Raw genomic sequence first — 25,603 nt, 5'->3', positions numbered from 1 at the left:
AATGCTAACACATAGCTTTACCTTTGTAGGGTTTAGGGGAAGGGACATGTAATGAATTAATCACAGTTAATGAAGTTGAATTGGGAGTTACTCATCTCTTCAGTTGTAAATTAGTTGGCAAGTAGAAGGTAGCTAATTCAATTGGCATGACAGGGTGACAGGATTCTCTGTTAATGCACAGACACATGCTGAGACACGGGGAAGTCTAACAGAGACTGCAACCTTTCAGTTTCTGTCAAAATGTATTTGAATTGAAGGTCATCTTTTTACTGACTGTTGGTATCAATTAGCAGTGAACGCAAGAAGAGAAGCCCTTAACAATTCATCTGTGCCTTCTAAGCAACCACTCTTAGCAATCATGCTGGTCTTCACATCAACCATTTAACAATCACTCAATCTATCGATTTAACAATCTGTAAAAAACATATAAACTCTGTGTACCAGTTTAGTGCTGAATGTCGCGAATATGAGGAAATATTTCCTGGACCTGTTTCATAAAGAGTGTTGTGGGTCTCTCACCATGAGGGGGGCTTTAGTCCCAAGGGTCAATCTGAATCGAGCAGTTCTTCCAAATAGCCCTATAAGTGCTGCTCCTCCCTCCCATCTCCATTAAGAGGTTAGAACAGTCAATAGGTTCGGCTGAGCACGAGGGACTGGTCCATTGATTTCACTACAAGTCAAAGAAGGAGAATAGAGAGGGAGGAAGGGTCCTTTAGTGGAGAGGGGTCACCATATCCTGTAAGCTTAGTGCAAGACGGACTCTGGTCGTGCGCAGACATCATGCAAGGTATACCATAAAGCAAATTCTCAAGGAGAAAGGGTGCTCTGGAGCAAGCATGTAACTCTGAAGGACCATTGTACCAATGTTAGTGGTCAGACACATTTGCCACTTTTTCCTTTGGAATCCTAAATACCGCAGTTGGACTTAAAGCCAGGCTTCTTCATCAGCCTATACAGACTTCACTGACTGAGCTGTACGATTGTGGATGTGTTCACACAAATACTGACACAAGTTATGTTTTGTTCATTCGTTTTTTTATAAAATGGATATATAGAGCATTTCATTTTGACATCAACAAATCTCTCCATTGACACAGCAAAATAAGCCATAGAATCACACTAACTTCACTCAGAGGCACAAAACAGGAAGAAGGTACCGTTACTTCATGTTATACATCTGCCATTTCTGTAAATGTTAGATCACCTTTACAGACAATCTTCACGTCATTGAATATTGCAACAATTAAAGGGGTTTAGGTGGTTAGAGACAGATGGTTAAGGGGGCAATAGGGGTCCAGCCACTGGCAGAACACACATCAATCAAACCAACAGGGTTTAGAGAGAGAGAGAGAAAAAAAACTGAACAATAGCACACCCTCCAAAACGACCACTGGAAACTGTACAGAACAACGGATGCGCAGACACCAACAGGAGTGGAACCATAGAGATATGGAGAAGGACTGGAAACTGTACAGAACAACGGATGAGCAGACACCAACAGGAGTGGAACCATAGAGCTATGGAGATAGACATCATCCATGTCACGGGAATGGCCCAGGGTATCATTCTCTTCTGGTGAGCAGTCCCCTCACAAACTCCCTGCATTATCAGCATGTCAAAGAGCTGTGTGGAGGACTCTAACTACATAGGTTTTATTGTTACAAGTACTTGTGTTTGTTCTTTTCTATATTTGATATCACAAAAAACACAGCTTGAAACGTAAAAGAAACGCTCTAGTTACATATGCTAGTGTTTTACATTTTTCAATGGTTGACAACAACTGTTACCATGGATTTATTGCTTTGTACACTGAGTATGGTTAGCGCCACCTGGAGAGGCCTACAGAGGCCATGCAATGTCCAGCAATTCCCTTAGTATATAGCCCTCCTGTTCAAACCCAGCTTGACACGTTACCTTTGGTTAATTGTGCAAAGAAATTGACACATTAGTAACAGTTTGAGAGACAAAATACATTTTGTGAAAGAATTAAAAAGTTCAAACATTTAGTCTACGGCTTTGTTCCATGCATAAATACATTTCCATAAATACATTGTGAAGTGCTGACTTTAGGTCTCCACAGACAGACAGTGAAAAGCAGGTTTAGGTCCCTGACACGCTACTGAAACCAGTGGTGTATTTAAACCCTGGATTGCTGATGCTATGTATTGGCCAATGAGAGGCTTTGAAGCCATCGGTCAGCCATATTGGCACTCTCCAGTAGGAGCAGTCCTCCATTGGAATGAATGGAATTCTACAGTATTTTAATGAAATGTTTATAGGCCAAAATGTAATGTATTTAAGTATTTTTTGTTGTTGTATTGGGGACAGTAACGTTAGAACTTTCAAAACATTATACTTTTAAGGAAAATGTTTTAATATATATATATATTTTTTAAAATGTTTAGCTCACATAATATAGTTTAAAATTACTCATTAAATGTTCTGTAATAGAATAAACATGGCAAAAACAAATGTAGACAATAATACATGAATTTCTATAGCTTCCAAAATTATTATTTACAATGTGCGGGAGTGCCAAGATGGAGGCACGGTGGCTTCTAAACAAGGCCGATGTCAGTCATCGAGTGTATATATAAATCATTGACTGGAACCCAGTATCTCTACACTGGTCATTCCCACTCTATACACACTGGCTAAATCATGTCTTGCTGCTCTTTTGATTGTCTACCTACTCTTTAAGGAATGGTAAACGTTCAATGTGACATACATTACATAGGCAGTAACAGCTATACTGTCATGTTTTTTTAAATTCTGTAATGCTCTAATGTTTTTACAAGTAGACGTAATATGAATCTCAATCACCAACTTGGCTAATTGTCCTCCTGGACTGCAAGGTATAGTTTTCTTTAACAACATTGTCTATCTGGGTCACTATCCCAGTCTAAAAATGTTTCCTTTTCATTAGCAAAACATATCTCCTGCTGACAGACTGTCTGTACAGTAGATATACTGATTGGCTACTTCTGGATCGGCTGGCTGGTCTTTTCTGCATTGCACAGGCCCTTGATAGTGCCGGCCAGCATTTCTTTATATTGTCCATGTTCTATTTCTTTAGTCACCTCAGACAAACATTTACCTTTGAACAACAACAAATCTCATTGAAATGACTTGAATTGACCAGACAATAAAACGGACATAACGATCATAAGAATTACATAACCGAGTTATGAATGTTTGTAACCTCCAATCATAAACATTTATAGATGTAACATTGTTATAGGCATGAAATCGAGAGCTTGGGACTATAAGGTTCTATCTGCAAAAAGATGATTCTTAGATAATGTAATGTCTGCTTCCAACTCACGCTCTCAAACACATAGATCCCCTGAACGAAGCTCACTCTCCAGATCCCAATCACCTGAATTCTGATCACCCGTATGTCGTTATCACACACTATTTAGTTCAGTTCTTTGCACCCCATCATTGTGAGGTATTGTTTGTTTTGTGACACACTTCTATTGGGAGCGCTGTTTTCCCATAATGTAATCCTCCCGTGTATGATAGTTTTGGCCTGCCTCACTAACGATGCCTTTTGCTTATTCCCTGCCTGTACTTTAGCCTATCGGATTTCCTGTTATCAACCTTTTGCCTGATCTCCCAGACGACGTTACTAGCCTTTTCCCTGCCTGTAATGTTGCCTTGTTGGACCCCCTGTGTATAACCTTCTGCCTGTCCCTGGACCCAGCTACCTGCCTCCTACTGTGGTCCTTTGCAATAAACACCTGCTGCCCCCTGCACTTGAAACCAGCTCTCTGTCGTGTTCATTACAGATAATTGGCTTGAAAGTTCCGAACCCTCATTGGTTTGAATGGTGTCCGCTATTTTTATCTTGCATTCTTTTGAACTTAACAACTTGAATTGGGGTATATAGGTAGAGAACATTGAACAGAACAAGGCTATGTCACTAACTTCATTTTGAAAGAAATGCAGATAGAACCGTAAGGTCCCAAGCTCTCAAAATGCAGATAGAACCGTATAGTCCCAAGCTCTCAAAATGCAGATAGAACAGTATAGTCCCAAGCTCTCAAAATGCAGATAGAACCGTATAGTCCCAAGCTCTCAAAATGCAGATAGAACCGTATAGTCCCAAGCTCTCAAAATGGCACAGTAAACACGTGAGCAACGCTTCGTCATTATTTCTTCTTTCATGCATCTTAAGACTTTTACATCAACTAGCGAAAGTGTTATGTCGTTCTTCAAAACATTATTGTATCTTTCAGCCTCTGTGTTAAAGACAGTTATACAAACACATAATAAAAAAAGAAAATGATATTATGCATTGAAAGGACACTACTTTCAGTGCATTCAGAAGAGATACTGTACAACCTAAGACATACAGTCTCATTCCTGGTTAAGTCCCCTTTTAACAGTGACATGTTTCTTTTACACTGTAATGGCTGGCTCATGAGGAGTTGTAATAAGAACCAGTTAGGCATGATGATCCAGGAAGCCAGTTAAATCTTGTCTGATCGTACATAACAGGCATCTCCAGAATGAAGAAGCTCAGATTGATGAGGTGGAAATGGTTCACACTTACACACAATTGCACTCCAAATAAATATATCTATAATTTATATGCATATTACGTTTACAAATAGATCTGGTAATTTGATTTGCTACATCTCTATATTTTATTTTATTTGTACAATAAAATCATCTTTTGAACAAATTTTATCTTTAGAATTAATGATTTGAATTTGTGCAAACATACAACAATGGATTGTGATCTTTTTTGTTTGGTTTTTGACTCGTTTCGTCTAAACTGGTAAACAATACAAAATAAGTCTACCGTTTGATGGTCAGTGAGTCTCCTGTCTCTAGGAGTAGTCCTGGTCCTGCCTGTAGCCATACGGCCCTCCCTCTGCCTCTTCCTGGACAAACTCCTCCTTCTTATCCCAGCTGTCAGCCCAGCCCCCGTTCTGCGTAGTGGCACCGTACGTTTTGGCCGGACCGCCGCCCAGGGCACCGTAACTCTGGGTGATGTCGCCCGTCTCCTCTGCCAGCTCATCCTCATCGATGAAGCCACACTTCTCATCGCTGGTCAGCTCTGGGTCGGCCCATGGCTGCTTCTCTCCAGAGGCAAAGATGCCATAGAAGATGACTCCCCCGTAGTGAACCAGAGCAGCGATGAGGAACACCCACTGCCACTCTTCTCGAGTCTTCATGTGGACACATGGAATATAAAGTGTTTTATACAAAGTCACAGAGAATTGTAGTTCTATCCGATAATGAATCTACGTTTAACCATTATGTTTTATGGGCTTTCCAAGGGTAACAGAATGTCTTACCTTGTTTTTTGTCATGGCACCTACGATCAATGGGCATACCATGCCAGACAGGGTGCCCACACCATTGGATATGCCCATAAGGATACTGGCATAGCGTGGAGCAATGTCTAAGTGATTGACGTTGAATCCTGATGGAAAGAACGTTCAGAATTAAATACAAGGTTTTCAGTGTGAAGTTACTCTCTATAAGACAGATCTCTAAGACAACAATTGATTAGCACTTGATTAAATAAAAACAAGTGGTTATAGTTCTTGTGGTTTAACTGATTTCACTATAACTTAGACCTCGTTTCAATCAGATTGTATCAGACCGCGTTGGCCGACATCCGCATAGCGACTGTTGTTGGATGTGTAACTGCGGTATGAACTGACAAATAGGTGAGTGGCTGCTCTTGTGTCACAAACCACTCCCTTCCTTAGTATCCCCACTGCGTTAGAAGTTCAAAACGCCAATAGAACGTGTAGGCTAATGCATGTTTTAATGTTAATTTGGATTGGGGGATTCATAGCCTATCAGACAATAAAACATCAGGCATTCGAGCGTTTGTACTTGTAACACGGCTGCATGAACTTCTAATTATAAAGTTGGATTATGAAGTCGGTTGGTTTCGTATTTTGCATCTAATGGCAGTGTCCGCGATAAGCTGACGCAAGGAGCCACTTATGGATTTGACAGCTCTAACGCAGTTCCACCTCAGACACCGTCCAAACAACCGCTATGTGGGTGTTGGCCAGTGCAGATCTGATAGGATCTAGCCCTTACGGTCTCTAGAGCTTTTGCTCATTCTTGGTAGGTAATAAAAACCACCATTAGTAATTACCTTTTTTTCTTTAATGAAGACCACAAAACTACTGAAATACTACTGAAATATCAAAACTACTGAAATACCCCAAACATAATATAAATGTAATGGAAATGAAATTGCGATGAAAATCAAAGCCCCATGCAGCCATCTTGTTGCAAAGGGAGTAGCTAGCCAGTGAATCTCCTCCCCCACACTGAGCGTCCTCTGTAGCTGCACACAGCCAGCCTGTATGGCAGCTCCTCTGGGACTTGTGCTGAATTATTAAATACTCCAGGAGAAAGCCCAAGAAAAATGAGTAGTAGTAAGACCAAGGTCTGCCTTGCGGCCACAAGCTTCAGCTGGAATAGATGTTTGAGAAATGTGAGAAATCGACCCTGTTCCCTTTGTAGCTGGATATTGCTGATTGCAAATCCTTTTTAGACCACATCGGTGGCTGTTGAACGATAAATAGGCAAGTTGGAGTTTTCATCATGAATCTTGTTCTGGAGGCAGCTGGTGGTCACTAGCTGGCAAGGCCACAAAGTCATAACATTTGATTTAAAATCTAATCCTAACCACACTGCTAACCCTAATGTCTAACCTTAAATTAAGACCAAAAAGCTATGTTGTGTTTTCTTGAATTTCGATTTTTCATGTGCCCATCTAGAGGAAATCACTCAGTTCTGCCTCCATGGCAAGATTCATGCAATAAATACTGGCCATTCTAGACAGAATCTACGGTGTAGTTGTTAAATTTATCTCTGTCTATGTAACAGTATTGCTTCCGTCCCTCTCCTCGCCCCAACCTGGGCTCGAACCAGAGACCCTCTCACATCAACCACAGTCACTCACGAAGCATCGTTACCCATTGTGCCACAAAAGCCACGGCACGTGCAGAGCAAGGGGAACCACTGCTTCAAGGTCTCAGCGCGAGTGACGTCACCGATCGAAACGCTATTAACGCGCTCCACCGCTATCTAGCTAGCCATTTCACATCGGTCACATCTACAAAGAGTAAGGGAGGAGTATCCTACAGGCAGCTGTGATCTATACTGGCATACTCTCTGATGCCATGTGTTTAACAGGTACTGACTGACCTGATATGGCAAATCCACTGAAGCCCACAGCAAGGACCAGGAAGGAAATAGCCACCCCTTTGGTGTGGGAAAATCCCACTACCAGCAGCAGCGTAGCCTCCATGCCAAACCCTGCAGAGACAGACAGTCACACACATGCTACAGTAACCCAGGGGCTATGGGCCATCACAGTTGCAATTTAATTACAGTCCCAAAAAGTCATTGTACCACGATCATACAGATAGTGTAAAAGCATTACTATTCTATCAAACTCATTTGATATAATTGTACATATTGTGCTGAAGGGGCTCTCTCACCTCCACAGTTCATGATCTTCCTGACTGTAGTGGTAGATAGGATGTTCCTGCTGCGTAGGTAGTCAGCCAACTGCCCTCCAATGGGCACAATGATTGTCATCACCAAGTGGGGCAGGGCAGACACCATGCCAACCTGAGGACAAGAACAGTTGAAATCAACATCCACATAGAGGTATTAAAAGGTATTAAAGTCAGTTAGAGCCAAGCACAACATTTTCACACATCCCTCACCTAGGCCTCGAGTACCATACCCCAGCAACACTGTTTGGCTAGGCTGGTGCCCTATCCTGGCAATGCTCCACTGGTCTCACCTTGCTTATCTCAAACCCAAACACCTCCTCAAAGTAGGCCGGCTGACTGATAAGCAGTAGGTAGAAGGTCCAGCTTCTGCAGAAGTTGGCCACGATGATTGCATAGACAGGCATGGAGGTGAAGAACTTTTTCCAGGGGGTCTTAAATTTCTACGATGGAGCAAAAGGGAGGAACATACATGAGTTACCGGTGAAAGGCTAGCAGCGGTGCGAAAGAGAGAAACACATACATGCAGCCTATAGAGAGTGCCTGTCCGCACATTCTGATAGATTTATTGTATATTTGAAACCATTTAAAAGTAGGCTAAATGCTACAGCCAATACACTTCTATGCAAAATACGAATTGTTCTTCAATATTTAGTTTATCATTATATCATTGGGTTTCTATGTCCTGCCTTCCTATAGGCTCTGAGTTGAAATAGGCTATGATGTTAAACTCCTATCACACAGCAATACTGTAGCTACCCATACTGTCAAATATTTTACATAAGCTACCGGTCTATTTACTGTGTTGGCAGAATCTTTTAATCTTTAGCAGTAATTTATGCTGTAGCTGACAAAAGAACTGTCCGTTTCTGAAAGAGAAAACAATGGAAATGTTGTTGACCTGTCAGCAGAACGTTTGAATTCAACAATGTTTTGCATCGACTTTTCCCCCATCCTGTTTACGATAGTCTGCCCGCAAATTCTGAAACATTGTCTTGGCAGAAAAAAAACATCCATTGCAGTACATCAACCTGGCCTTAGAGCCATATGGAATATACTTTACGTATTTCTGAGCACCTCCAAGACGTACTGTTTCATACCTACTAATGGTCTAGTTACTTTGGACATAGGGAGGTTGGTCGGGGAGGATTGGTGTGCCAAAACAGTTCGGAACAGTTTGTGCATATATTTTGATGACATTTTGTGACAATTTTCTTCATTGTGGACTGGCAAGGGTTTTTTTCGGCTGTTTAGGCACACAAAACATTTTCTCCAGGCAAGCCAAAGTTGGAAGCCGAAGTGCCTGTTGTCATTCATCGAGAGACAACTCGTTCTCATGCGAAAAAATACTGCACCAAACATCAGTCAGATGCAAAACTGCACGACTATGAAAATAAATCTTAGATTAGATCTTAGATTAACTCTGACTATTTTTGAGGAAGCGTATACTGGCTATGGCATCTCCAAATGGACAAACAGTACGACTGATGCTTTTTCTCGTTTTTCAAACAAGGGACTTTTAAAGTAGTATGTGAGCACACGCGTTCAGTTCACTTGGCCAAATTTGCCTATGCACCAGCCAAATTGAAGCATGCTGACGTCTTAATCCACGACAGACTAGCAATCCAAAAATTGCATGTTCAAATCGCGTCAGAGATAACTCTTGTATTTTAGCTAACCCTTCTCTTAACCCTTATTCTAAACGTAACCAAATTCATCTAACCAGCTACAGAAATTCACGTAAACTTTGTCGTTTTAGTTCTCCTAACATTTTGTCGTTAGTTACCCTAACCGCCAACATAAATTATCTCCATAATTCTCCTTTGTTATTATGGTGCAACAAGCAACCTGATCTCAGATCAAGACGTACAATACTATACCTAATTCAAGATGTATGATAAATGAATCCAATTCGTATGCTATTGTATGACTGGGTAAGATGTATGATACTATACATCCTCTAATTCATAGAATATTGTACGAGCGCTATTCCATTCATAATGTACCTAACCCCCTGAAACCCAGCAATTCATCAGTTCTTGGTCCGTATCTCTAAGGCCATACAAGCCACTGTATTAAGACATGTTGTCCCTTTGAGAGGACATCATGGGCTTCTCAATGATACCACATGTGGGGGTGTGACCTTGACAACTTTATCTTCCTGGTTCTTTAAAAAAATGGATGCCGTTCAAAATGTACACACTTTATGGTAATTTGAAAAGAAGTGTGAGTAATTATAAATGATAATTTTTGTGAGTTTGATATTCAAATTGTTTCTAGTAAGTGGATTTCTCAGGAAGAGTTAAGTGAGTTGTCAGGACTTGTAATATTTTGTTCACATTAAATAAGAGCTAAACAAGAGCTTATAAAAAAATGTGCTCTATAGTGGACACCCACATGCTGCAACTATGTTTTTCATCTTGTCACACCCTGACCATAGTTTACTTTGTATATTTCTATGTTTTGGTTGGTCAGGGTGTGATCTGAGTGGGCATTCTATGTTACATGTCTAGTTTGTCCATTTCTATGTTCGGCCTGATATGGTTCTCAATCAGAGGCAGGTGTTCGTCATTGTCTCTGATTGGGAACCATATTTAGGTAGCCTGGGTTTCACTGTGTGTTTGTGGGTGATTGTTCCTGTCTATGTGTTTTCGCCAGATAGGGCTGTTTAGGTTTTCGTTATGTCCTTTATTTTGTAGTGTTTGTATTGATTCGTGTTTTACGTTTGTTTATTAAAACATGGATCGCATTCGACACGCTGCATTTTGGTCCGACTCTCCTTCTCATACAGAAAACCGTTACACATCTACTTTACCCATTGACTGTAATGTCAATTTTGTAATATTTACATCCTAATGACCGGTACAGAGGACAATTTTGCACATACAATAAAACATAAATAACCATATTTTTAGACCCCAAACAAATTTTTCCGGGTCACAGGAGGCTAACGTAACATACCATACTAAATAAGAGTGTCAGCGTGTCAGAGATTGCCCTGAGACTATGTTGTGTATTACAGTCGCCAACATAGGCCTACTTCAATGTACAAGATCAACTGTTTACCTGTTAAATTCTACTATATACTATAAACCGTGCTGCTTATCGGATTGCATAACTTGAAATATACAGTTGAAGTCGGATGTTGACATACACTTAGGTTAGAGTCATTAAAACTTGTTTTTCAACCACTCCACACATTTCTTGTTAACAAACTATAGTTTTGGCAAGTCGGTTAGGACAACTACTTTGTGCATGACACAAGTCATTTTCCAACAATTGTTTACAGACAGATTATTTCACTTATAATTCACTGTATCACAATTCCAGTGGGTCAGAAGTTTACATTCACTAAGTTGACTGTGCCTTTAAACAGCTTGGAAAATTCCAGAAAATTATGTCATGGCTTTAGATGCTTCTGATAGGCTAATTGACATAATTTGAGTCAATTGGAGGTGTACCTGTGTATGTATTTCAAAGCCTACCTTCAAACTCAGTGCCTCTTTGCTTGACATCATGGGAAAATCATAAGAAATCAGCCAAGACTACAAAATCAAAATTGTAGATCTCCACAAGCCTGGTTCATCAATTTCCAAATGCCTGAAGGTACCGCGTTCATCTGTACAAACAATAGTACGCAGGTATAAACACCATGGGACCACGCAGCCGTCATACCGCTCAGGGAGGAGACGCGCTCTGTCTCCTAGAGATTAATGTACTTTGGTGCGAAAAGTGCAAATCAATCCCAGAACAACAGCAAAGGACCTTGTGAAGATGCTGGAGGAAACAGCTACAAAAGTATCTACATTCACAGTAAAACGAGTCCTATATCAACATAACCTGAAAGGCCGCTCAGGAAGGAAGAAGCCACTGCTCCAAAACCGCCATAAAAAGCCAGACTACGGTTTGCAACTACACATGGGGACAAAGATCGTACTTTTTGGAGAAATGTCCTCTGGCCTGATGAAACAAAAATAGAACTGTTTGGCCATCGTTATATTTGGAGGAAAAAGGAGGATGCTTGCAAGGCAAAGAACACCATCCCAACCGTGAAGCACGGGGTGGCAGCATCATGTTGTGGGGGTGCTTTGCTGCAGGAGGGACTGGTGCCCTTCACAAAATAGATGGCATCATTACGAAGGTAAATTATGTGGATATATTGAAGCAATAGCTCAAGACATCAGTCAGGAAGTTAAAAGCTTGGATGCAAATGGGTCTTCCAAATGGACAACGACCGCAAGCATTCTTCCAAAGTTGTGGCAAGATGGCTTAAGGACAACAAAGTCAAGGTATTGGAGTGGCCATCACAAAGCCCTAACCTCATTCCCATAGAAAATTTGTGGGCAGAACTAAAAAAAAGTGTGTGCGAGCAAGGAAGCCTACAAACCGGACTCAGTTACACCAGCTCTGTCAGGAGGGATGGGCCAAAATTCACCCAACTTATTGTGGGAAGCTTGTGGAATGCTACTTGAAATGTTGGACCCAATTTAAAGGCAATGCTACCAAATACTAATTTTGTGAATGTAAATGTATTTGGCTAAGGTGTATGTAAACTTCCGACTTCAACTGTATATAGCCTGTCTATTTACTAGGCTACAAGGTCCACTTAAATGAGAGCTGTGCATTGTAATTTGTTGTATGGCTACTTCAAGAATATTAACCTGTCATGGAAAGAAAAGGTGAGGAATTTATTCTGCAATGGTTATGAAAATAAAATAAATAGGAAAAGATTCCTATGTCTATCTGTTAGAATAAAATTAAACACATAGATTTTCAGAGATGTGAGATGTGCATCCGCATGGTCTACAGTTTCCGGATAGGTTAGCACATTGTCTCAAGTTATATTTGTATAAATGTCAACTTTTTTGGCGCATGCACAATTTGTGGTATATTCTGGACATACTCACAGTTTATGCATGCGGCCTCAGGGGAGCAGAGATTAAAACAAGCCTGAGTAGGAAGTGGGGCATAGCATCATCTCCCAATTTAATATCATAGGAATTGATTTGAGGAGAAGTGGACTTTGAAGACTTTGAGAACTCTGGCCTAATATCACTAAGAAAACGTAATGGCCTACTAAAAAACTTTGTTAAACTTTCACACAGATTTGGATTATTTCACTGAAACAGAGAAGCAGGGCATGAGGTTAGTTGAGTGAAAGTTGTTTGAAACCCTTCAAACAACTTTTATTCAACCAACCTCAAGCCCTGTCCCTCACCTCAGCAGGGCCCATGAGCTTGGCACTCTCCCCGATGCTCTCCTCTATGTAGACTCGTTCCTCCTGGGTGATGGTAGGGTGCACAGCAGGACTTTCATACGACACAAGGATCCAGAACATATACCAGAAGATCCCAAAGCACCCTGCACAATGATATTGGGATTATTACACAGGATAAATAAAATATGGGTGGTGGATTATGTATATTAGTCATTATGGAACCATGCAGCAAAGCTACAGAAACCCTATTGTAAATGTGTTTTAATTGTGTCATTGTTGTATGTGAACATGTGAAAAGCTTAGATCGGCCTGTACAATAACATTACATTCTTAAAAGGCAGCCGGATCTTTTAGAAATCCCCCATAGACTAAACCCTCAGACAGAAAGGCCAAATTCATCTAGTCCAGGGAGAAATGGAAAATTATTAGAGAACAGACACACCAAAACATTGGGAAGAAATCAATGGTCTGGAGGTCTGAAAGCATCAGCAACCAGCTTTAAAATGTCCTGAAGAGGATGTACTATACGCAACATATTTTCAATATTTTCAAATAGGTTGTTGATGATGATGATTAAAAAATTTTTTTAAAAAACTAATTTGGAAGCTATATAAAAAGATAGAAAGAAAGTGGAAAACTCTATATATGCTCCCAACAATTGAGTGGGTAAACCTAACCAACATTTCGGCACGCAGTGACTTTTCAGGGTGGGTGTGCATCAGCTCATGCTTTTTACATTTGGAAGCTATAACATTGCCATGGAACTCCATCTTACCATAGAGATAGAACACAGAGGACCAGCCTGAGTACTGCACCAAGATCCCTGCTAGAGGCATGGCAATGACAGCACCAGCATATGAACCTGTTAGAGGAAATGGTAGAGAGGGGGAAGAGAAGAAAAAGGAAATCTAAATAGACAAAGGAAGTACAACTACTGTACCTCTTGCTTCACTACCATAGTGTGACAGATAAGATACTATTGAAAAGAGTATTTACCACAGAAGGAGGTGGTGGCCAGGCGACTCCTCTCCAGAGGAGGAGCCCACTTACTCCAGATCCCATGGCAGGCTGGGTAGGTCACTCCCTGGGTAGGTCACACACACCACAGAACCATGAGCAACTAAGAGTAGGTAACTGGTTTAAAGTAAATCATACTGCTGCTATTATTCTTAAGTTATAATGAATAAGACGGCCAGAAAATTCTGATCATCCTGCTCCTTATGGAAATAGCAATGGGATTCTAGCAACACTGCTTAACATTTAGTATTTAGCATTTTATTAGGATCCCCATTAGCTACTGCTAAAGCGGCAGCTACTCTTCCTGGAGTCCACACAAAACATAACTGACTTAATACATGTACACAAGTACATCACAAGACAGAACTACATACATTGTTAATAAGTCTACACGCTTTCATACATTTATACCTTCATAATCATGTGATTCATAGACTACTGAATGCAGGTGAAACACACAACAATGGAAATACAATAACAAGGAGGTGCGTTGCAAATAGGCTGACACTTTTCACTAAGTTCCCATGATGTGAATATAGCAACCTTGTTCCTCTAAATTCCCCTGACGTGAATAAAGCTACCTTGTTTCTATAGTTACCACCCTTAATAATTGATATCCTGGGGTAAAGCTAAGTATAGACTTTTTATAGTTACCACACACAATGAGTTAAAAAATCTAATACATTGTTTTAAATATACAGTACCAGTCAAAAGTTTGTACACACCTACTCATTCAAAGGTTTTTCTTTATTTTTCCTATTTTCTACATTGTAGAATAGTAGTGAAGACATCAAAACTATGTAATAACACATATGCGATCATGTAGTAACAAAAAAGTGTGAAACAAATCAAAATATATTTTATATTTGAGATTCTTCAATGTAGCCACCCTTTGCTTTGATGACAGCTTGGCACATTCTTGGCATTCTCTCAACCAGTTCCCACATATGCTGAGCACTTTTTGGCTGCTTTTCCTTCACTCTGTGGTAGCCATGCTGGTGAAGTGTGCCTTGAATTCTAAATAAATCACAGTGTCACCAGCAAAGCACCCCCACAACATCACACCTCCTCCTCAATGCTTCATGGTGGGAACTAAACATGCAGAGATCATCCGTTCACCTACTCTGCGTCTCACAAAGCACAGAAGTTGGAACCAAAAATCATACATTTGGACTCATCAGACCAAAGAACAGATTTCCACCGGTCTAATGTCCATTGCTCGTGTTTCTTGGCCCAAGCAAGTCTGTTACTTGAACTCTGTGAAGCATTTATTTGGGCTGCAATTTCTGAGGCTGGTAATGAACGTATCATCTGCAGCAAAGGTAACTCTGAGTCTTCCTTAGTGATGATAGACTGTCGTTTCTCTTTGCTTATTTGAGCTGTTCTTGCCATAATATGGACTTGGTATTTTGCCAAATAGGGCTATCTTCTGTATAACACCCCTACCTTGTCACAACCCAACTGATTGGCTTAAACACATTAAGAAGGAAATAAATTCCACAAATTCACTTTTAACAAGGCACACCTGTTAATTGAAATGCATTTCAGATGACTACTTCATGAAGCTGGTTGAGAGAATGCCAAGAGGGTGCAAAGCTCTCATCAAGGAAAAGGGTGGCTACTTTGAAGAATCTAAAATCTAAAATATATTTTGACTTGTTGAAAACTTTTTTGGTTACTACATGATTCCATATGTGTTATTTCATAGTTTTGATGTTTTCACTATTGTTCTATAATGTAGAAAATTGTACAAATAAAGAAAAACCCTTGAATGAGCAGGTGTGTCTTTTGACTGGTACTGTATGGTTTATTTGTCACATATACCTGATAGTTACAGTTTTACAGGGTCATCCAGTAGTATGACGCCCTTGGAGCAAATTAGGGTTAAGTGCCTGACTCAAAGGCACATTGACACCTTGTCGGCTCGGGTATTTCAACCAGCGACCAATCGGTTACTGGCCCAACGCTCTAACCGATAGGCTACCTTTCCTGGGGTAACATGTAATATCTTATACTTCTAAGCCTTTTGTTAGCTACCACCAGCTATGGGTTTCATTAGGTAAAATTAAACATTTCTGAACATGAAATAACCACCCACTGGGCACAGACGTCAATTCAACGTTGATTCAACCAATGTGTGCCCAGTGGGCAGGCCTTGAATCTTGAGCCTTGTTACAGTCTATCGCCCTTAACGGGTTAGCTGAGATATAGTGTAGCGTGTTACAGTACCACCTGTTATTGGATTCATTAGGTAAAATACAACGTTCATTTGTTATCTTAACTTTGTCTTCTAATCTTTCTTCACATGTCCTTTAAATACCTCCCCCATTTTGGCCAAACTGATTAATACATATAAATAAAAAATAAATAAAAACACAAAGTTGCACACAAACATTTTAAAGACTAAATGTAGGGAACTGTGTTATTCAAATAGATGGTTTCAAACAGATTGTCACAGAATAATGGGAGAAATTGTAAACATAAGACATACTGATAATAGATTTGCCTGCACTGAGCTGACAATCACAAGAGATGATACTACCAGATATGAGCTGCCATGGTTGTAAATCAAATATGATCACAAACAAAAACCAACATACTCTCTTCATTGCCTTTTTGATTAACATTAATAAGAGACGCAGTGCTCTGAGCTAACTGATGAGCCTCTCATTACACTGACAATGCTGCTGCCATTAAATGTTCATTAGCTGCTAATTGGAACAGAGTGTGCTATTTGAAAATGCAATCTGCATGGACATGCTAGGAGGAGATTTATCCTAGCTATCCACTGGACTGATCTGAGATCACTATATATGAATCACTTTTAGGTCCTCCTGTAAGCTCATGGAATGTGTACCACTCACAACTGAATTAATATTGCTCTATTTACTGAATATACCCAAAACACAGAAGCCTTTCCTTACAGAGTCAAAAACAAGACATAACCAGATTAGCCTTTGTCATCTGATGGCTCATTCAAATCAAGGACCCACTGGGCACAGGCGTCAATTCAACGTCTATTCCACATTGGTTCAATGTCATTTCATTGAAATGACGTGGAAACAACATTGATTCAACCAGTGTGTGGCCAGATGGGAGCTACTGGCCCAGTCTCACCTCAGCCATCAATGCCAAACACGTAAATGTGCTGTTGTTATTGAATTACACCATTCATTATCACAAGACATTCATTTGAACCCTATTTCTATCACTTACAGCCAACACAGCCTATAGACAATTATTTTAAGATAATTATTGCATTGAAAGTAGTTAGTAATGAGTCAGGCTTGTGAGAATAAAGACATATTTCCATTCTCTGCAAGATAATGGACAATAAAGTATTATTCTAAAATTCCATCTATGGTGTTCAAAATGATTCTCAATGGTTGGCTCTGGTGCCAGGATGGTGTATCGGTGAAAAGTACTTAAGTAAAAATACGTTAAAGTACTACATAAGTATTTTTGGGGGGAATATTACTTCACTATTTATATTTTTGACAACTTTTACTTTTAATTCCCTACATTCATAAAGAAAATTATGTACTTTTTACTCCAAACATTTTGCCTGACACCCAAAAGTACTAGTTGCAGTTCGAATGCTTAGCAGTAGAGGAAAAAGGTCCAATTCACACACTTATCAAGAGAACGTCCCTGGTCATCCCTACTGTCTCACATCTGGTGGACTCACTAAACATACTTTTACTCAAGTAGCATTTTACTGGGTGACATTCACTTTTACTTGAGTCGTTTAATAGGTATCTTTACTTTTACTCAAGTATGACATTTGAGTACTTTTTCCACATCTGATTCGTTTAGCTGGATGTGTTTTATTATGACACTGTGAATGTAGCCTGCCCTTCAGTATCAACATGGCATCATGTTTTACTGTACAAGGCAGCCGCTGCCAACATCTCATGTTTCAATATGCCTACTGGACAGTGGATTCATGAGCTGATGATATATCAGCACATTGTCTTTGGGAATATGATTCTGGCTAGACTAGCATTTTCCTAACTGTGGTGTTACTACCAGAGAGCAGAGCAGATATGTTTCAGCAGGTTTATTGGTTCATTCGGATCCCTATTAGCTTTTGCCGAAGTAGCAGCTATTCTTCCTGGGGCCCACATAAAAACATAAAACATGTCAAGTAACAACCCACTGGGCACACACTGGTTGAATCAACTTTGTTTCCACTTAATTTCAATGAAATTACATTGAACCAACAAGGAATCATTGTTAAATTGCCATCTGTGCCCAGTGGGAAAACACAATGATAGAAAAGAACAGTCACACAAATGTAAAATAAAAACATATATAAACAATACAACTAAAGAATAATGTGTGTGTAGATTGTGTGTGTTAAGAGTGTGATAGTGTGTGTGTGTCTGTGTGTGTGTGTGTGTTTGTGTGTGTGTGTGTGTGTGTGTGTGTGTGTGTGTGTGTGTGTGTGTGTGTGTGTGTGTGTCATTTCACCATCCCTATTGTGCCATGAGAAGTTGTTATATTTTTTTTTAAAGGTAATTTTGCTGTTTGCTTGAGTAATTGGAGATGGAAGGGAGTTCCATACGATCACGGCTCTGTATAATACTGTGCTTTGCCGTCAATTCGTTTGGACTTGGGGACTGTGAAGAGACCCCTGGTGGCATGTCATGTGGGGGATGTATGGGTGTCTGAGCTGTATGATATTTGATTATGCAGACAATCTGGATTTTTAATCTGTTACTCATCAATTAATCTCTGATCAACCGTCAACCAGGAAAGACTGACACGTGCAGTTAAGGGCAAGGTGTGCTGCTCTGTTTTGAGCCAGCTGCAGCTTTACTAGGTCTTTCTTTGAAGCACTTGACCATATTACCGGACAGTAATCAAGATGGGACAAGACCAGAGCCTGTACAACTACAGTTAATTTTTGTGTGAAAAACGCAGAACATATTTTTTAGAACAGACAGGGGGGACTCTCCCACAACAAATACCCAGCTACAGATCAATACAACGGTCTCACATTTCCCCAGGGTGCATTCTGGCTGTTGTACTGCCTCTATTCCATTGCCTCTGACATACTGTAGCCTAAACATAATCGAACTGCCACAAAGGAAAACTGGCTATTTTCGAAAACTGTGCTATTGACAGGATAGGCGTACTCAATCTGAATTACAATTTGCAAATAAGAAAAAAGCTCTCCAGAAATGTGACTTTTGAATTAAAGAACTCCTTACCTCCACCAGCCCTTGCAATATCCTCACAAAGATGACCAGTCCATAATGCGTCCGTGCCGCCGAGGGGATAAACATATTAAGCGTCGAGGTAAGGAAAATGGCAAGACCGAAAACCCTAAAAGAAACAGAAATATACACATTTGCATATATCGTATGTCGTAGACCTTATACATAATTTTGATAAACAATGTGTCCAGTAGGCCTAGTGATTTATTTAAGCTGTATTTATGTCTTGGCCAATTTATTCTTCAAAGCAGGAAACAGTTAGTTTAGTTTAGGCCTAGGCCTCCCATTTACTTCATGTTTAATTAATTTCTTAATCTCCGATTTTTTTTTTTTTAAAGCCATCCGGACTAAATTTAGCAGGGACCCATCGAACAAATCACATTCCACACTCATTTACTGGCTTACTATCGAAATGGAGTTAGTCCTATTCAATGTAATTTCTCTATCCTATTTTCTAATGGTTATAAGGCCTATATTGCTGTTCTTCTTCTAATCAAATGGCCAATCTTACGTCCATATATATATATATATATATATATATATATATATAATTTTCTTGCATCATTAAAATATTTAAGACTTTGATTTTTTTCATGTCAAGCATTGGCTAGTGCACCGTTAAATTCTTGATTTACGTTAGATAGCAATAATTAATTTGGAGAAATAAATGAAAGCGTGATGAACGGGAGTGCCGACAGCAGAGAGCATTGGTTTGAGCGCAGCTGAGCCAGTGGAGGCAATCCCAAATGAATAACCGGAACCATGGTATTTTTTACAATTTTTGTCACGTCTTGTAAACACCCGGAGACCACGCCCCTCCCACCCGCACGCGGGGGGCAATTCTAATCGGATTGAGGCAACTCCCTGGCATCGATTACATCTAAATGTCAACCAAGAAAACATATAGACAATAAACATGTTATACATTAAACTACATTATACAAATGTAATACATCGTATACATTTAAATAGCCCGCTCAACAAATAATATTGTATTTACTCAACAAAACATATTATGATGCCAAATTGATTGTCTTTCTTCATATATATTCAGGGTATAAATTGCGATCACCAATTATGGACACTACTATTATGAACAGTGGACCAAAGACCCACTAAAATATATAGTAATTTCCTATTATAATATCCTATATTTAAATGCTGCTCATGCCTCATGTAAGCTAGGCCTGAACCTTATTTATAAGCCATGTTTAGTGTGCACCGTGCATATGAGCGTGAGTAAGCCTTCGGCGACGAGGACCGGGCTGGTCGCCATGCCCCCAGAATGCAGCAAGTTAGACACGGCTCCCCCCGGGGACCTCATTAACAGGTGGCAGAAAGCCCTGTGGACCGGAGCGACACCGTCAAATCTCAATAGCCCTGCCAGCGTCAGCGGCTGAATCGCTCCCTCCCAAATTAATTATCCATTAATGGCCTTCTCCATTGCAGTCACAATGGTTACTATGCCTACTGTCTGTTAAACCTTGGGTCGCAATACTGGCCTGCAAATCCTCCCTCTGATTTACAATAAAGGTCTAATTGTCATAAAGATTTGAAACGTCCAATTAAACCCTTGTGGGATGCCTTTGTGTCTGCAACATTTCCAGACCATTAAAATGTTGATTTTGTTTAAAAATTCGTTCCTCACATAATTTATTCTGACGGGAAAAGGTGTGATAATGACAAGTTGAAAACCGATAATATATCCAGGCTTCAGTAATCTACATCTACGTCATCATCCCAGTTGCTCGGATCTTACATATTGGGTACATCTCTTGATGACTAAAATAAATCGGACCTATTTTCATTTTTTTTCTTGAGGGTCGTTCATTTCATAGTGATACATTTTAGTAACCAATTGAATAATTACGAATAGATCGCATTTGAGACTGTGAGAAGGAATACGAACTTATGTAAAAAATAAATATATATATATATATAAAATAATAATAATGAATGTAGGCCTGCCTACCTGTTAGCTGCCAGTCTCGAGCATATATACCCTCCTGGGATCTGCGTCACTATATAGCCCCAGAAAAACGAACCATGGATCATACCGACTGTCTCTGGGTCCCAGTTGAACTTTGCTTTCTTTCCAGTGAAATAAAAACAAAGACAATAAAATAAACAATACACAATCGATGGAACATCGTAATAAATCCGCTTCACATATATAATTCCATTGTAATTCAATACAATAATTCACAAAACGTATAAGACGTATTATAAATAACCTTAATAACCAAAGCCTAAGGTCACATATCATAACAGGAAATAGGGATATAGTGAGAAGCAGAAATGTGAGCTATAATCATTACCATCATATACGGTAGGATACACATGCTAAATGCTGTGTTATTATGGAATACAATAGTTTATGGTTGTGGCATACCTATAATGGCTGCACTGAAAAAGCATGGAGCAAAATTAATCTAGCTATGAAGGGAAATGTTCTGTATCTGCCTTTGCTTATTTTTTATTTTCAATATAAGGTCAGGTCAAGTGTGAGAAGATTAGGAGACCTCCAACATCTGGACTATTTTTAGGGACGCCAAATTAGGGAGCAGGAGGGCGGTGACACGATGTTGACGTCAGTAAAGTGTGCACCACACACACCTCTGTGATGATGATCTTCCCATCTTTGTGAATCGTGCTGTTGTTGACCATTCCCACGATGGCCACGCCCAGATTGCATCGGATGCCGAAGGAGATACAGAAGCCTAGACCGCTCATGATGGCGATGATGTATCGGCGGGGCAGCCCAAAACACGTGCAGTCGCACAGGGGTGCTTTCTTCTCCTGGGCCCCAGAGGGCCTGCCGTCCTCTGTTAGTTCGATAACTTCACCAGTTCCCTGTCGCTTCTCCATCACCCTTCAAACAGCCAGATAAAAAAAGTAATCCAATTTCGTCGGAAAATCAGCCTCAAATTAATGGATTAACCTATGTTCGATATTTGAATGTTATGAATAATAAATGCATTTTAGTGTAGCAAAAATTCCGGCCTGTAATTAAGTTAAATGATAGACCTATACAGTAGTCTGCAGCCTTCAAATATAGCCTGCATCAAGTCCAATAAAAATATTTAAAATGTAAACGTTTTTGAAAATAAGGAAGGAGACTAATTTATATTTTAAAACCATATTCTTCGGATAGCGTACTGAAACACCATTTTAGGTTATCTAGGGCTACATTAAATATCTATGCCTATTCAATCCGCTATTTTATGAGGATAGTGTATTCGCCCCAACGACTGGGGGCGCTATTTGATGAATGATAACCAACATGATTCAGAACATGATAACTAACATGATCCAGAAAATGTTTTTGTTTTTTTCATTAAACGAAAAGTCTACTTTAGCAAGGTCATTTAGCAACTATTAATAGACAATGGCGCTGTATGTTAGCGGCACCAGGTTCAATTTCATCGAATGCCAAAAAAAAGCATCGTACATTGGAGCAAGAAGCGAATGAAGATGCGCCCACCGCATTGCAGCAACCGCTCACCTTCACCCTCATTTGCATTCACGGATTTGGCTGTTGCTAATTTTCTCCAGGCAAACATTCACCCTGCGGTTTCAAATGCATTATTGACCATTTTCACAATTAATTCGTTTGCCAAAATAAGCCCAATAAAGCTTAGGCTAAAGTTACAGTATTAGGCCTATACCTCAAAAAAAATATGTAAAATCGCCATAAGGAAAAAATTACAAGAAGTCTTATCTTATCTTAGCTAATTATGCACTCCTGTTTAGAATATACATTTGGAATATCAAAAATATTGCACATGAACTAGATTAATGTGATCATTTCGTTATGCCCAACGAAAAATACATATTTTTAACGCAACAACATGCAGCTGTTATTTCATACAAGCTAAGTTTAAAATGGGACTTGGAATCCAAATAGGCCTATCGAAGGAAGCAACAATATATCGAAAAAAATCCAGACCAAAACTAAATAGATTAATTTAGAGGCTTCAACAATACATTGATTGACATTAGGCTGCAACTACAAACATCAGAATAGATGTCAAATGTTTTTGGTCACATACACATGGTTAGCAGATGTTGATGCGAGTGTAGCGAAATGCTTGTGCTTCTAGTTCCGACAATGCAGTAATATCTAACAAGTAATCTAACAATTACCCAACAACTACATAATTCACACAAATCTAAAGGGGTTAATGAGAATATGTTCATGTAAGTATATGGATGAGCGATGGCCGAGCGGCATAGGCAAGGTGCAATAGACGGTTTAAAATACATTATATACATGTGATATTAGTATTGTAAGAAATATAAACATTATTAAAGTGTCATTGTTTAAAGTGACATTGTTTAAAGTGACTAGTGATCCATTTATTAAAGTGTCTCAGTTAGTGATTGCTGTTGAGCAGTCTGATGGCCTTGAGATAGAAGCTGTTTTTCAGTCTCTCGGTCCCAGCTTTGATGCATGAAGCCTTTGCCACTTAGCAAGACAAATCAGTTCGACGTTTAGGCTACTAGCAATAAATCGATACCCATCCCGTAAATAATGAAAGAGATAACCTCCTGTAGTTGTTGGTTTCAGTAAAATATTTTAAATATTACAGGGACCCGGTCACAAGCCAATTGCAAACGAAGATAACACTCCGTGGATCTGTATTTAATCGCATACATAGTAGGCTAGTTCACGGCAAATGCTTTTCGCAGCTATCTGTTTATTGCATTAATGTATTGTTGACTTTTTCCACATGCATCAAGGTCCTTCCTGCGCTTTCACGAGGTTATGCATAATTTTCCCACTACGTCTATTAGAGGCGTGACCATGACTGCAAGCTGTTTGAGATAAAAGTAACACACTTCTCGGCATAGGATAGGAACGTCCAGTAGTCTACTACCATTACACCACCATATTACATACACCACCATATTGTAGGCCTATCACTTGAAAATACAGAAATCATAACCAGCCCTATGTTTAAACATGGGCTAACCTGCATATTAAACATAATTTCAACACCTACTTGTACATCTGTCCCAGGGTCTTCGCCCCAAATTCCTTTATCCCCTCTTTGGCTCTCATCTTGACGGACTCCATATCCAAATTTGATGTTTTTCTAAAAAATGTCTACTGTTTAAGCTTCATGTTACGGTGCAATGTGACCGAACAAACCGGTGGAGCAAGCGATGTATCTGATTATTTTATAAGAAAAGCAGACAAGATCTGTAGCCTATCACGCGTCGTTCGCTTTAAAAACGCCTACATGTGAGAGAAATCAGATGAGCTCTGATTCCCCATTCCCCATATAAACTAATCGTTCACCTCACGTACAAGTGCCATCGCAATGAAAATCAACAGATCATTCCTAAAGCGAACGAAAGAGAAAAACGTTAGAAGCGTCTACGGTGAAAACCATGTAATCTAAAACAAGAAACAACCAGTAAAAGCGGGAACTAGCGGTGTGTGGAGTTGCTTCTATAAACCACAGAGCTGTGCTTGCGCGTCTCTGTGGAGAGCGCCAGCTTTTCTGACGTCGCGAGAACCTCTGGCTGTTCAGCACCAAGGTCAGCGACAGCCTCGTGCACACTATCTGCGCTTGGTGCACGCCGCATCCACATAACTGATCACCAGAGTAATACTCAATATAGCCTACTGTCCAGAAAGCTATTGTTGTTACACTGTAATCGACTGTTTTAGGGAGTGGTTCAGGCTGGAATAAGAAAGGATGGTTAGATGGTTTGTTTGCATTTGGAAATCATAACCGAACAAAGTGTGAGGGCTATGCGTGGTGACATACAAACGCAAGTTATTTTCAGTTTTACAACCTTTCCCAATATTTGTTTTTATATTAGGCATGAAGTCTACATGGAGCCTACATAAAATACTGTCTTATCTTCCGGAGGGCGGTGCTATGGAAACCAGATGAGGGCTGGATTCCCCTCCTATGAGCTCTCGTGAAAACAGGAATCCATCAATAATTTAGGCATCCCCCCAACACATACACTTTTACCCACTTCTCTCTCTTGCTTGCTCCACACACACACACACACACACACACACACACACACACACACACACACACACACACACACACACACACACACACACACTACTGTAACTATAGCATCAAAGGGTAGCTCAAAGTTATTTTGCGGTTCCACCACAGTTCATTCTGAAGTTGGGTCATTGTGAAATATTAAAATGTAAGAGCCGAACACCTTTGAGAGACACATGGAAATTCTTAAAGAAACTGGCAGCTACCTAATGCTAATAGAGTATAAATGGATTGGGGAACTGACGCCATCTGGCGGGCACTTAGTATAATTCCTGTCAGGTTTTTGCATTAGGCCAGTGAGACATCCTCGAAGTACTCTACATTTTACATGCAGTACTGGATGGGATGAAAACGTGATAATATATATATATATTTTTAAACCATGATATTTGATTTGAAGTATTTCTGATATGAATAGGCTGCTATTGTCATGCCTGTATCCTCCAAGATACCCTAGACCCACTTAAATTTGCATACCACCCCAACAGATTCACAGATGACGCAATCTCCACATTGCCCTTCCCACCTGGACAAAAGGAACACCTATGTGAGAATGCTGTTCAGTGACTACAGCTCAGCATTCAACACCATAGTGCCCACAAA

At 39.9% G+C, this 25,603-nt stretch overlaps 1 protein-coding gene across 1 annotated transcript; it reads right to left on the bottom strand.

Annotated features, from left to right (window-relative positions):
• Positions 1 to 1,008: 1,008 nt before the first annotated feature.
• On the bottom strand, positions 1,009 to 24,494 carry LOC110506645 (vesicular glutamate transporter 2.1). The gene is made up of 12 exons (XM_021586422.2): positions 23,969 to 24,494; positions 21,579 to 21,834; positions 20,935 to 21,053; positions 18,957 to 19,071; positions 13,720 to 13,807; positions 13,499 to 13,585; positions 12,724 to 12,866; positions 7,799 to 7,948; positions 7,488 to 7,620; positions 7,192 to 7,302; positions 5,310 to 5,437; positions 1,009 to 5,180 (listed from the first exon to the last, which is right to left on the bottom strand). The coding sequence occupies exons 1-12, from the start codon at positions 24,040 to 24,042 to the stop codon at positions 4,839 to 4,841; spliced, it is 1,746 nt and encodes a 581-aa protein (XP_021442097.1). The 5' UTR covers positions 24,043 to 24,494; the 3' UTR covers positions 1,009 to 4,838.
• Between the last annotated feature and the right edge of the window lie 1,109 nt (positions 24,495 to 25,603).

Source organism: Oncorhynchus mykiss, chromosome 26 (assembly GCF_013265735.2).
Source record: "Oncorhynchus mykiss isolate Arlee chromosome 26, USDA_OmykA_1.1, whole genome shotgun sequence".
NCBI lineage: Eukaryota > Metazoa > Chordata > Actinopteri > Salmoniformes > Salmonidae > Oncorhynchus > Oncorhynchus mykiss.
The sequence above is the reverse complement of the archived record's forward strand: the minus strand, read 5'-3'. Positions and strand labels throughout refer to the sequence as shown.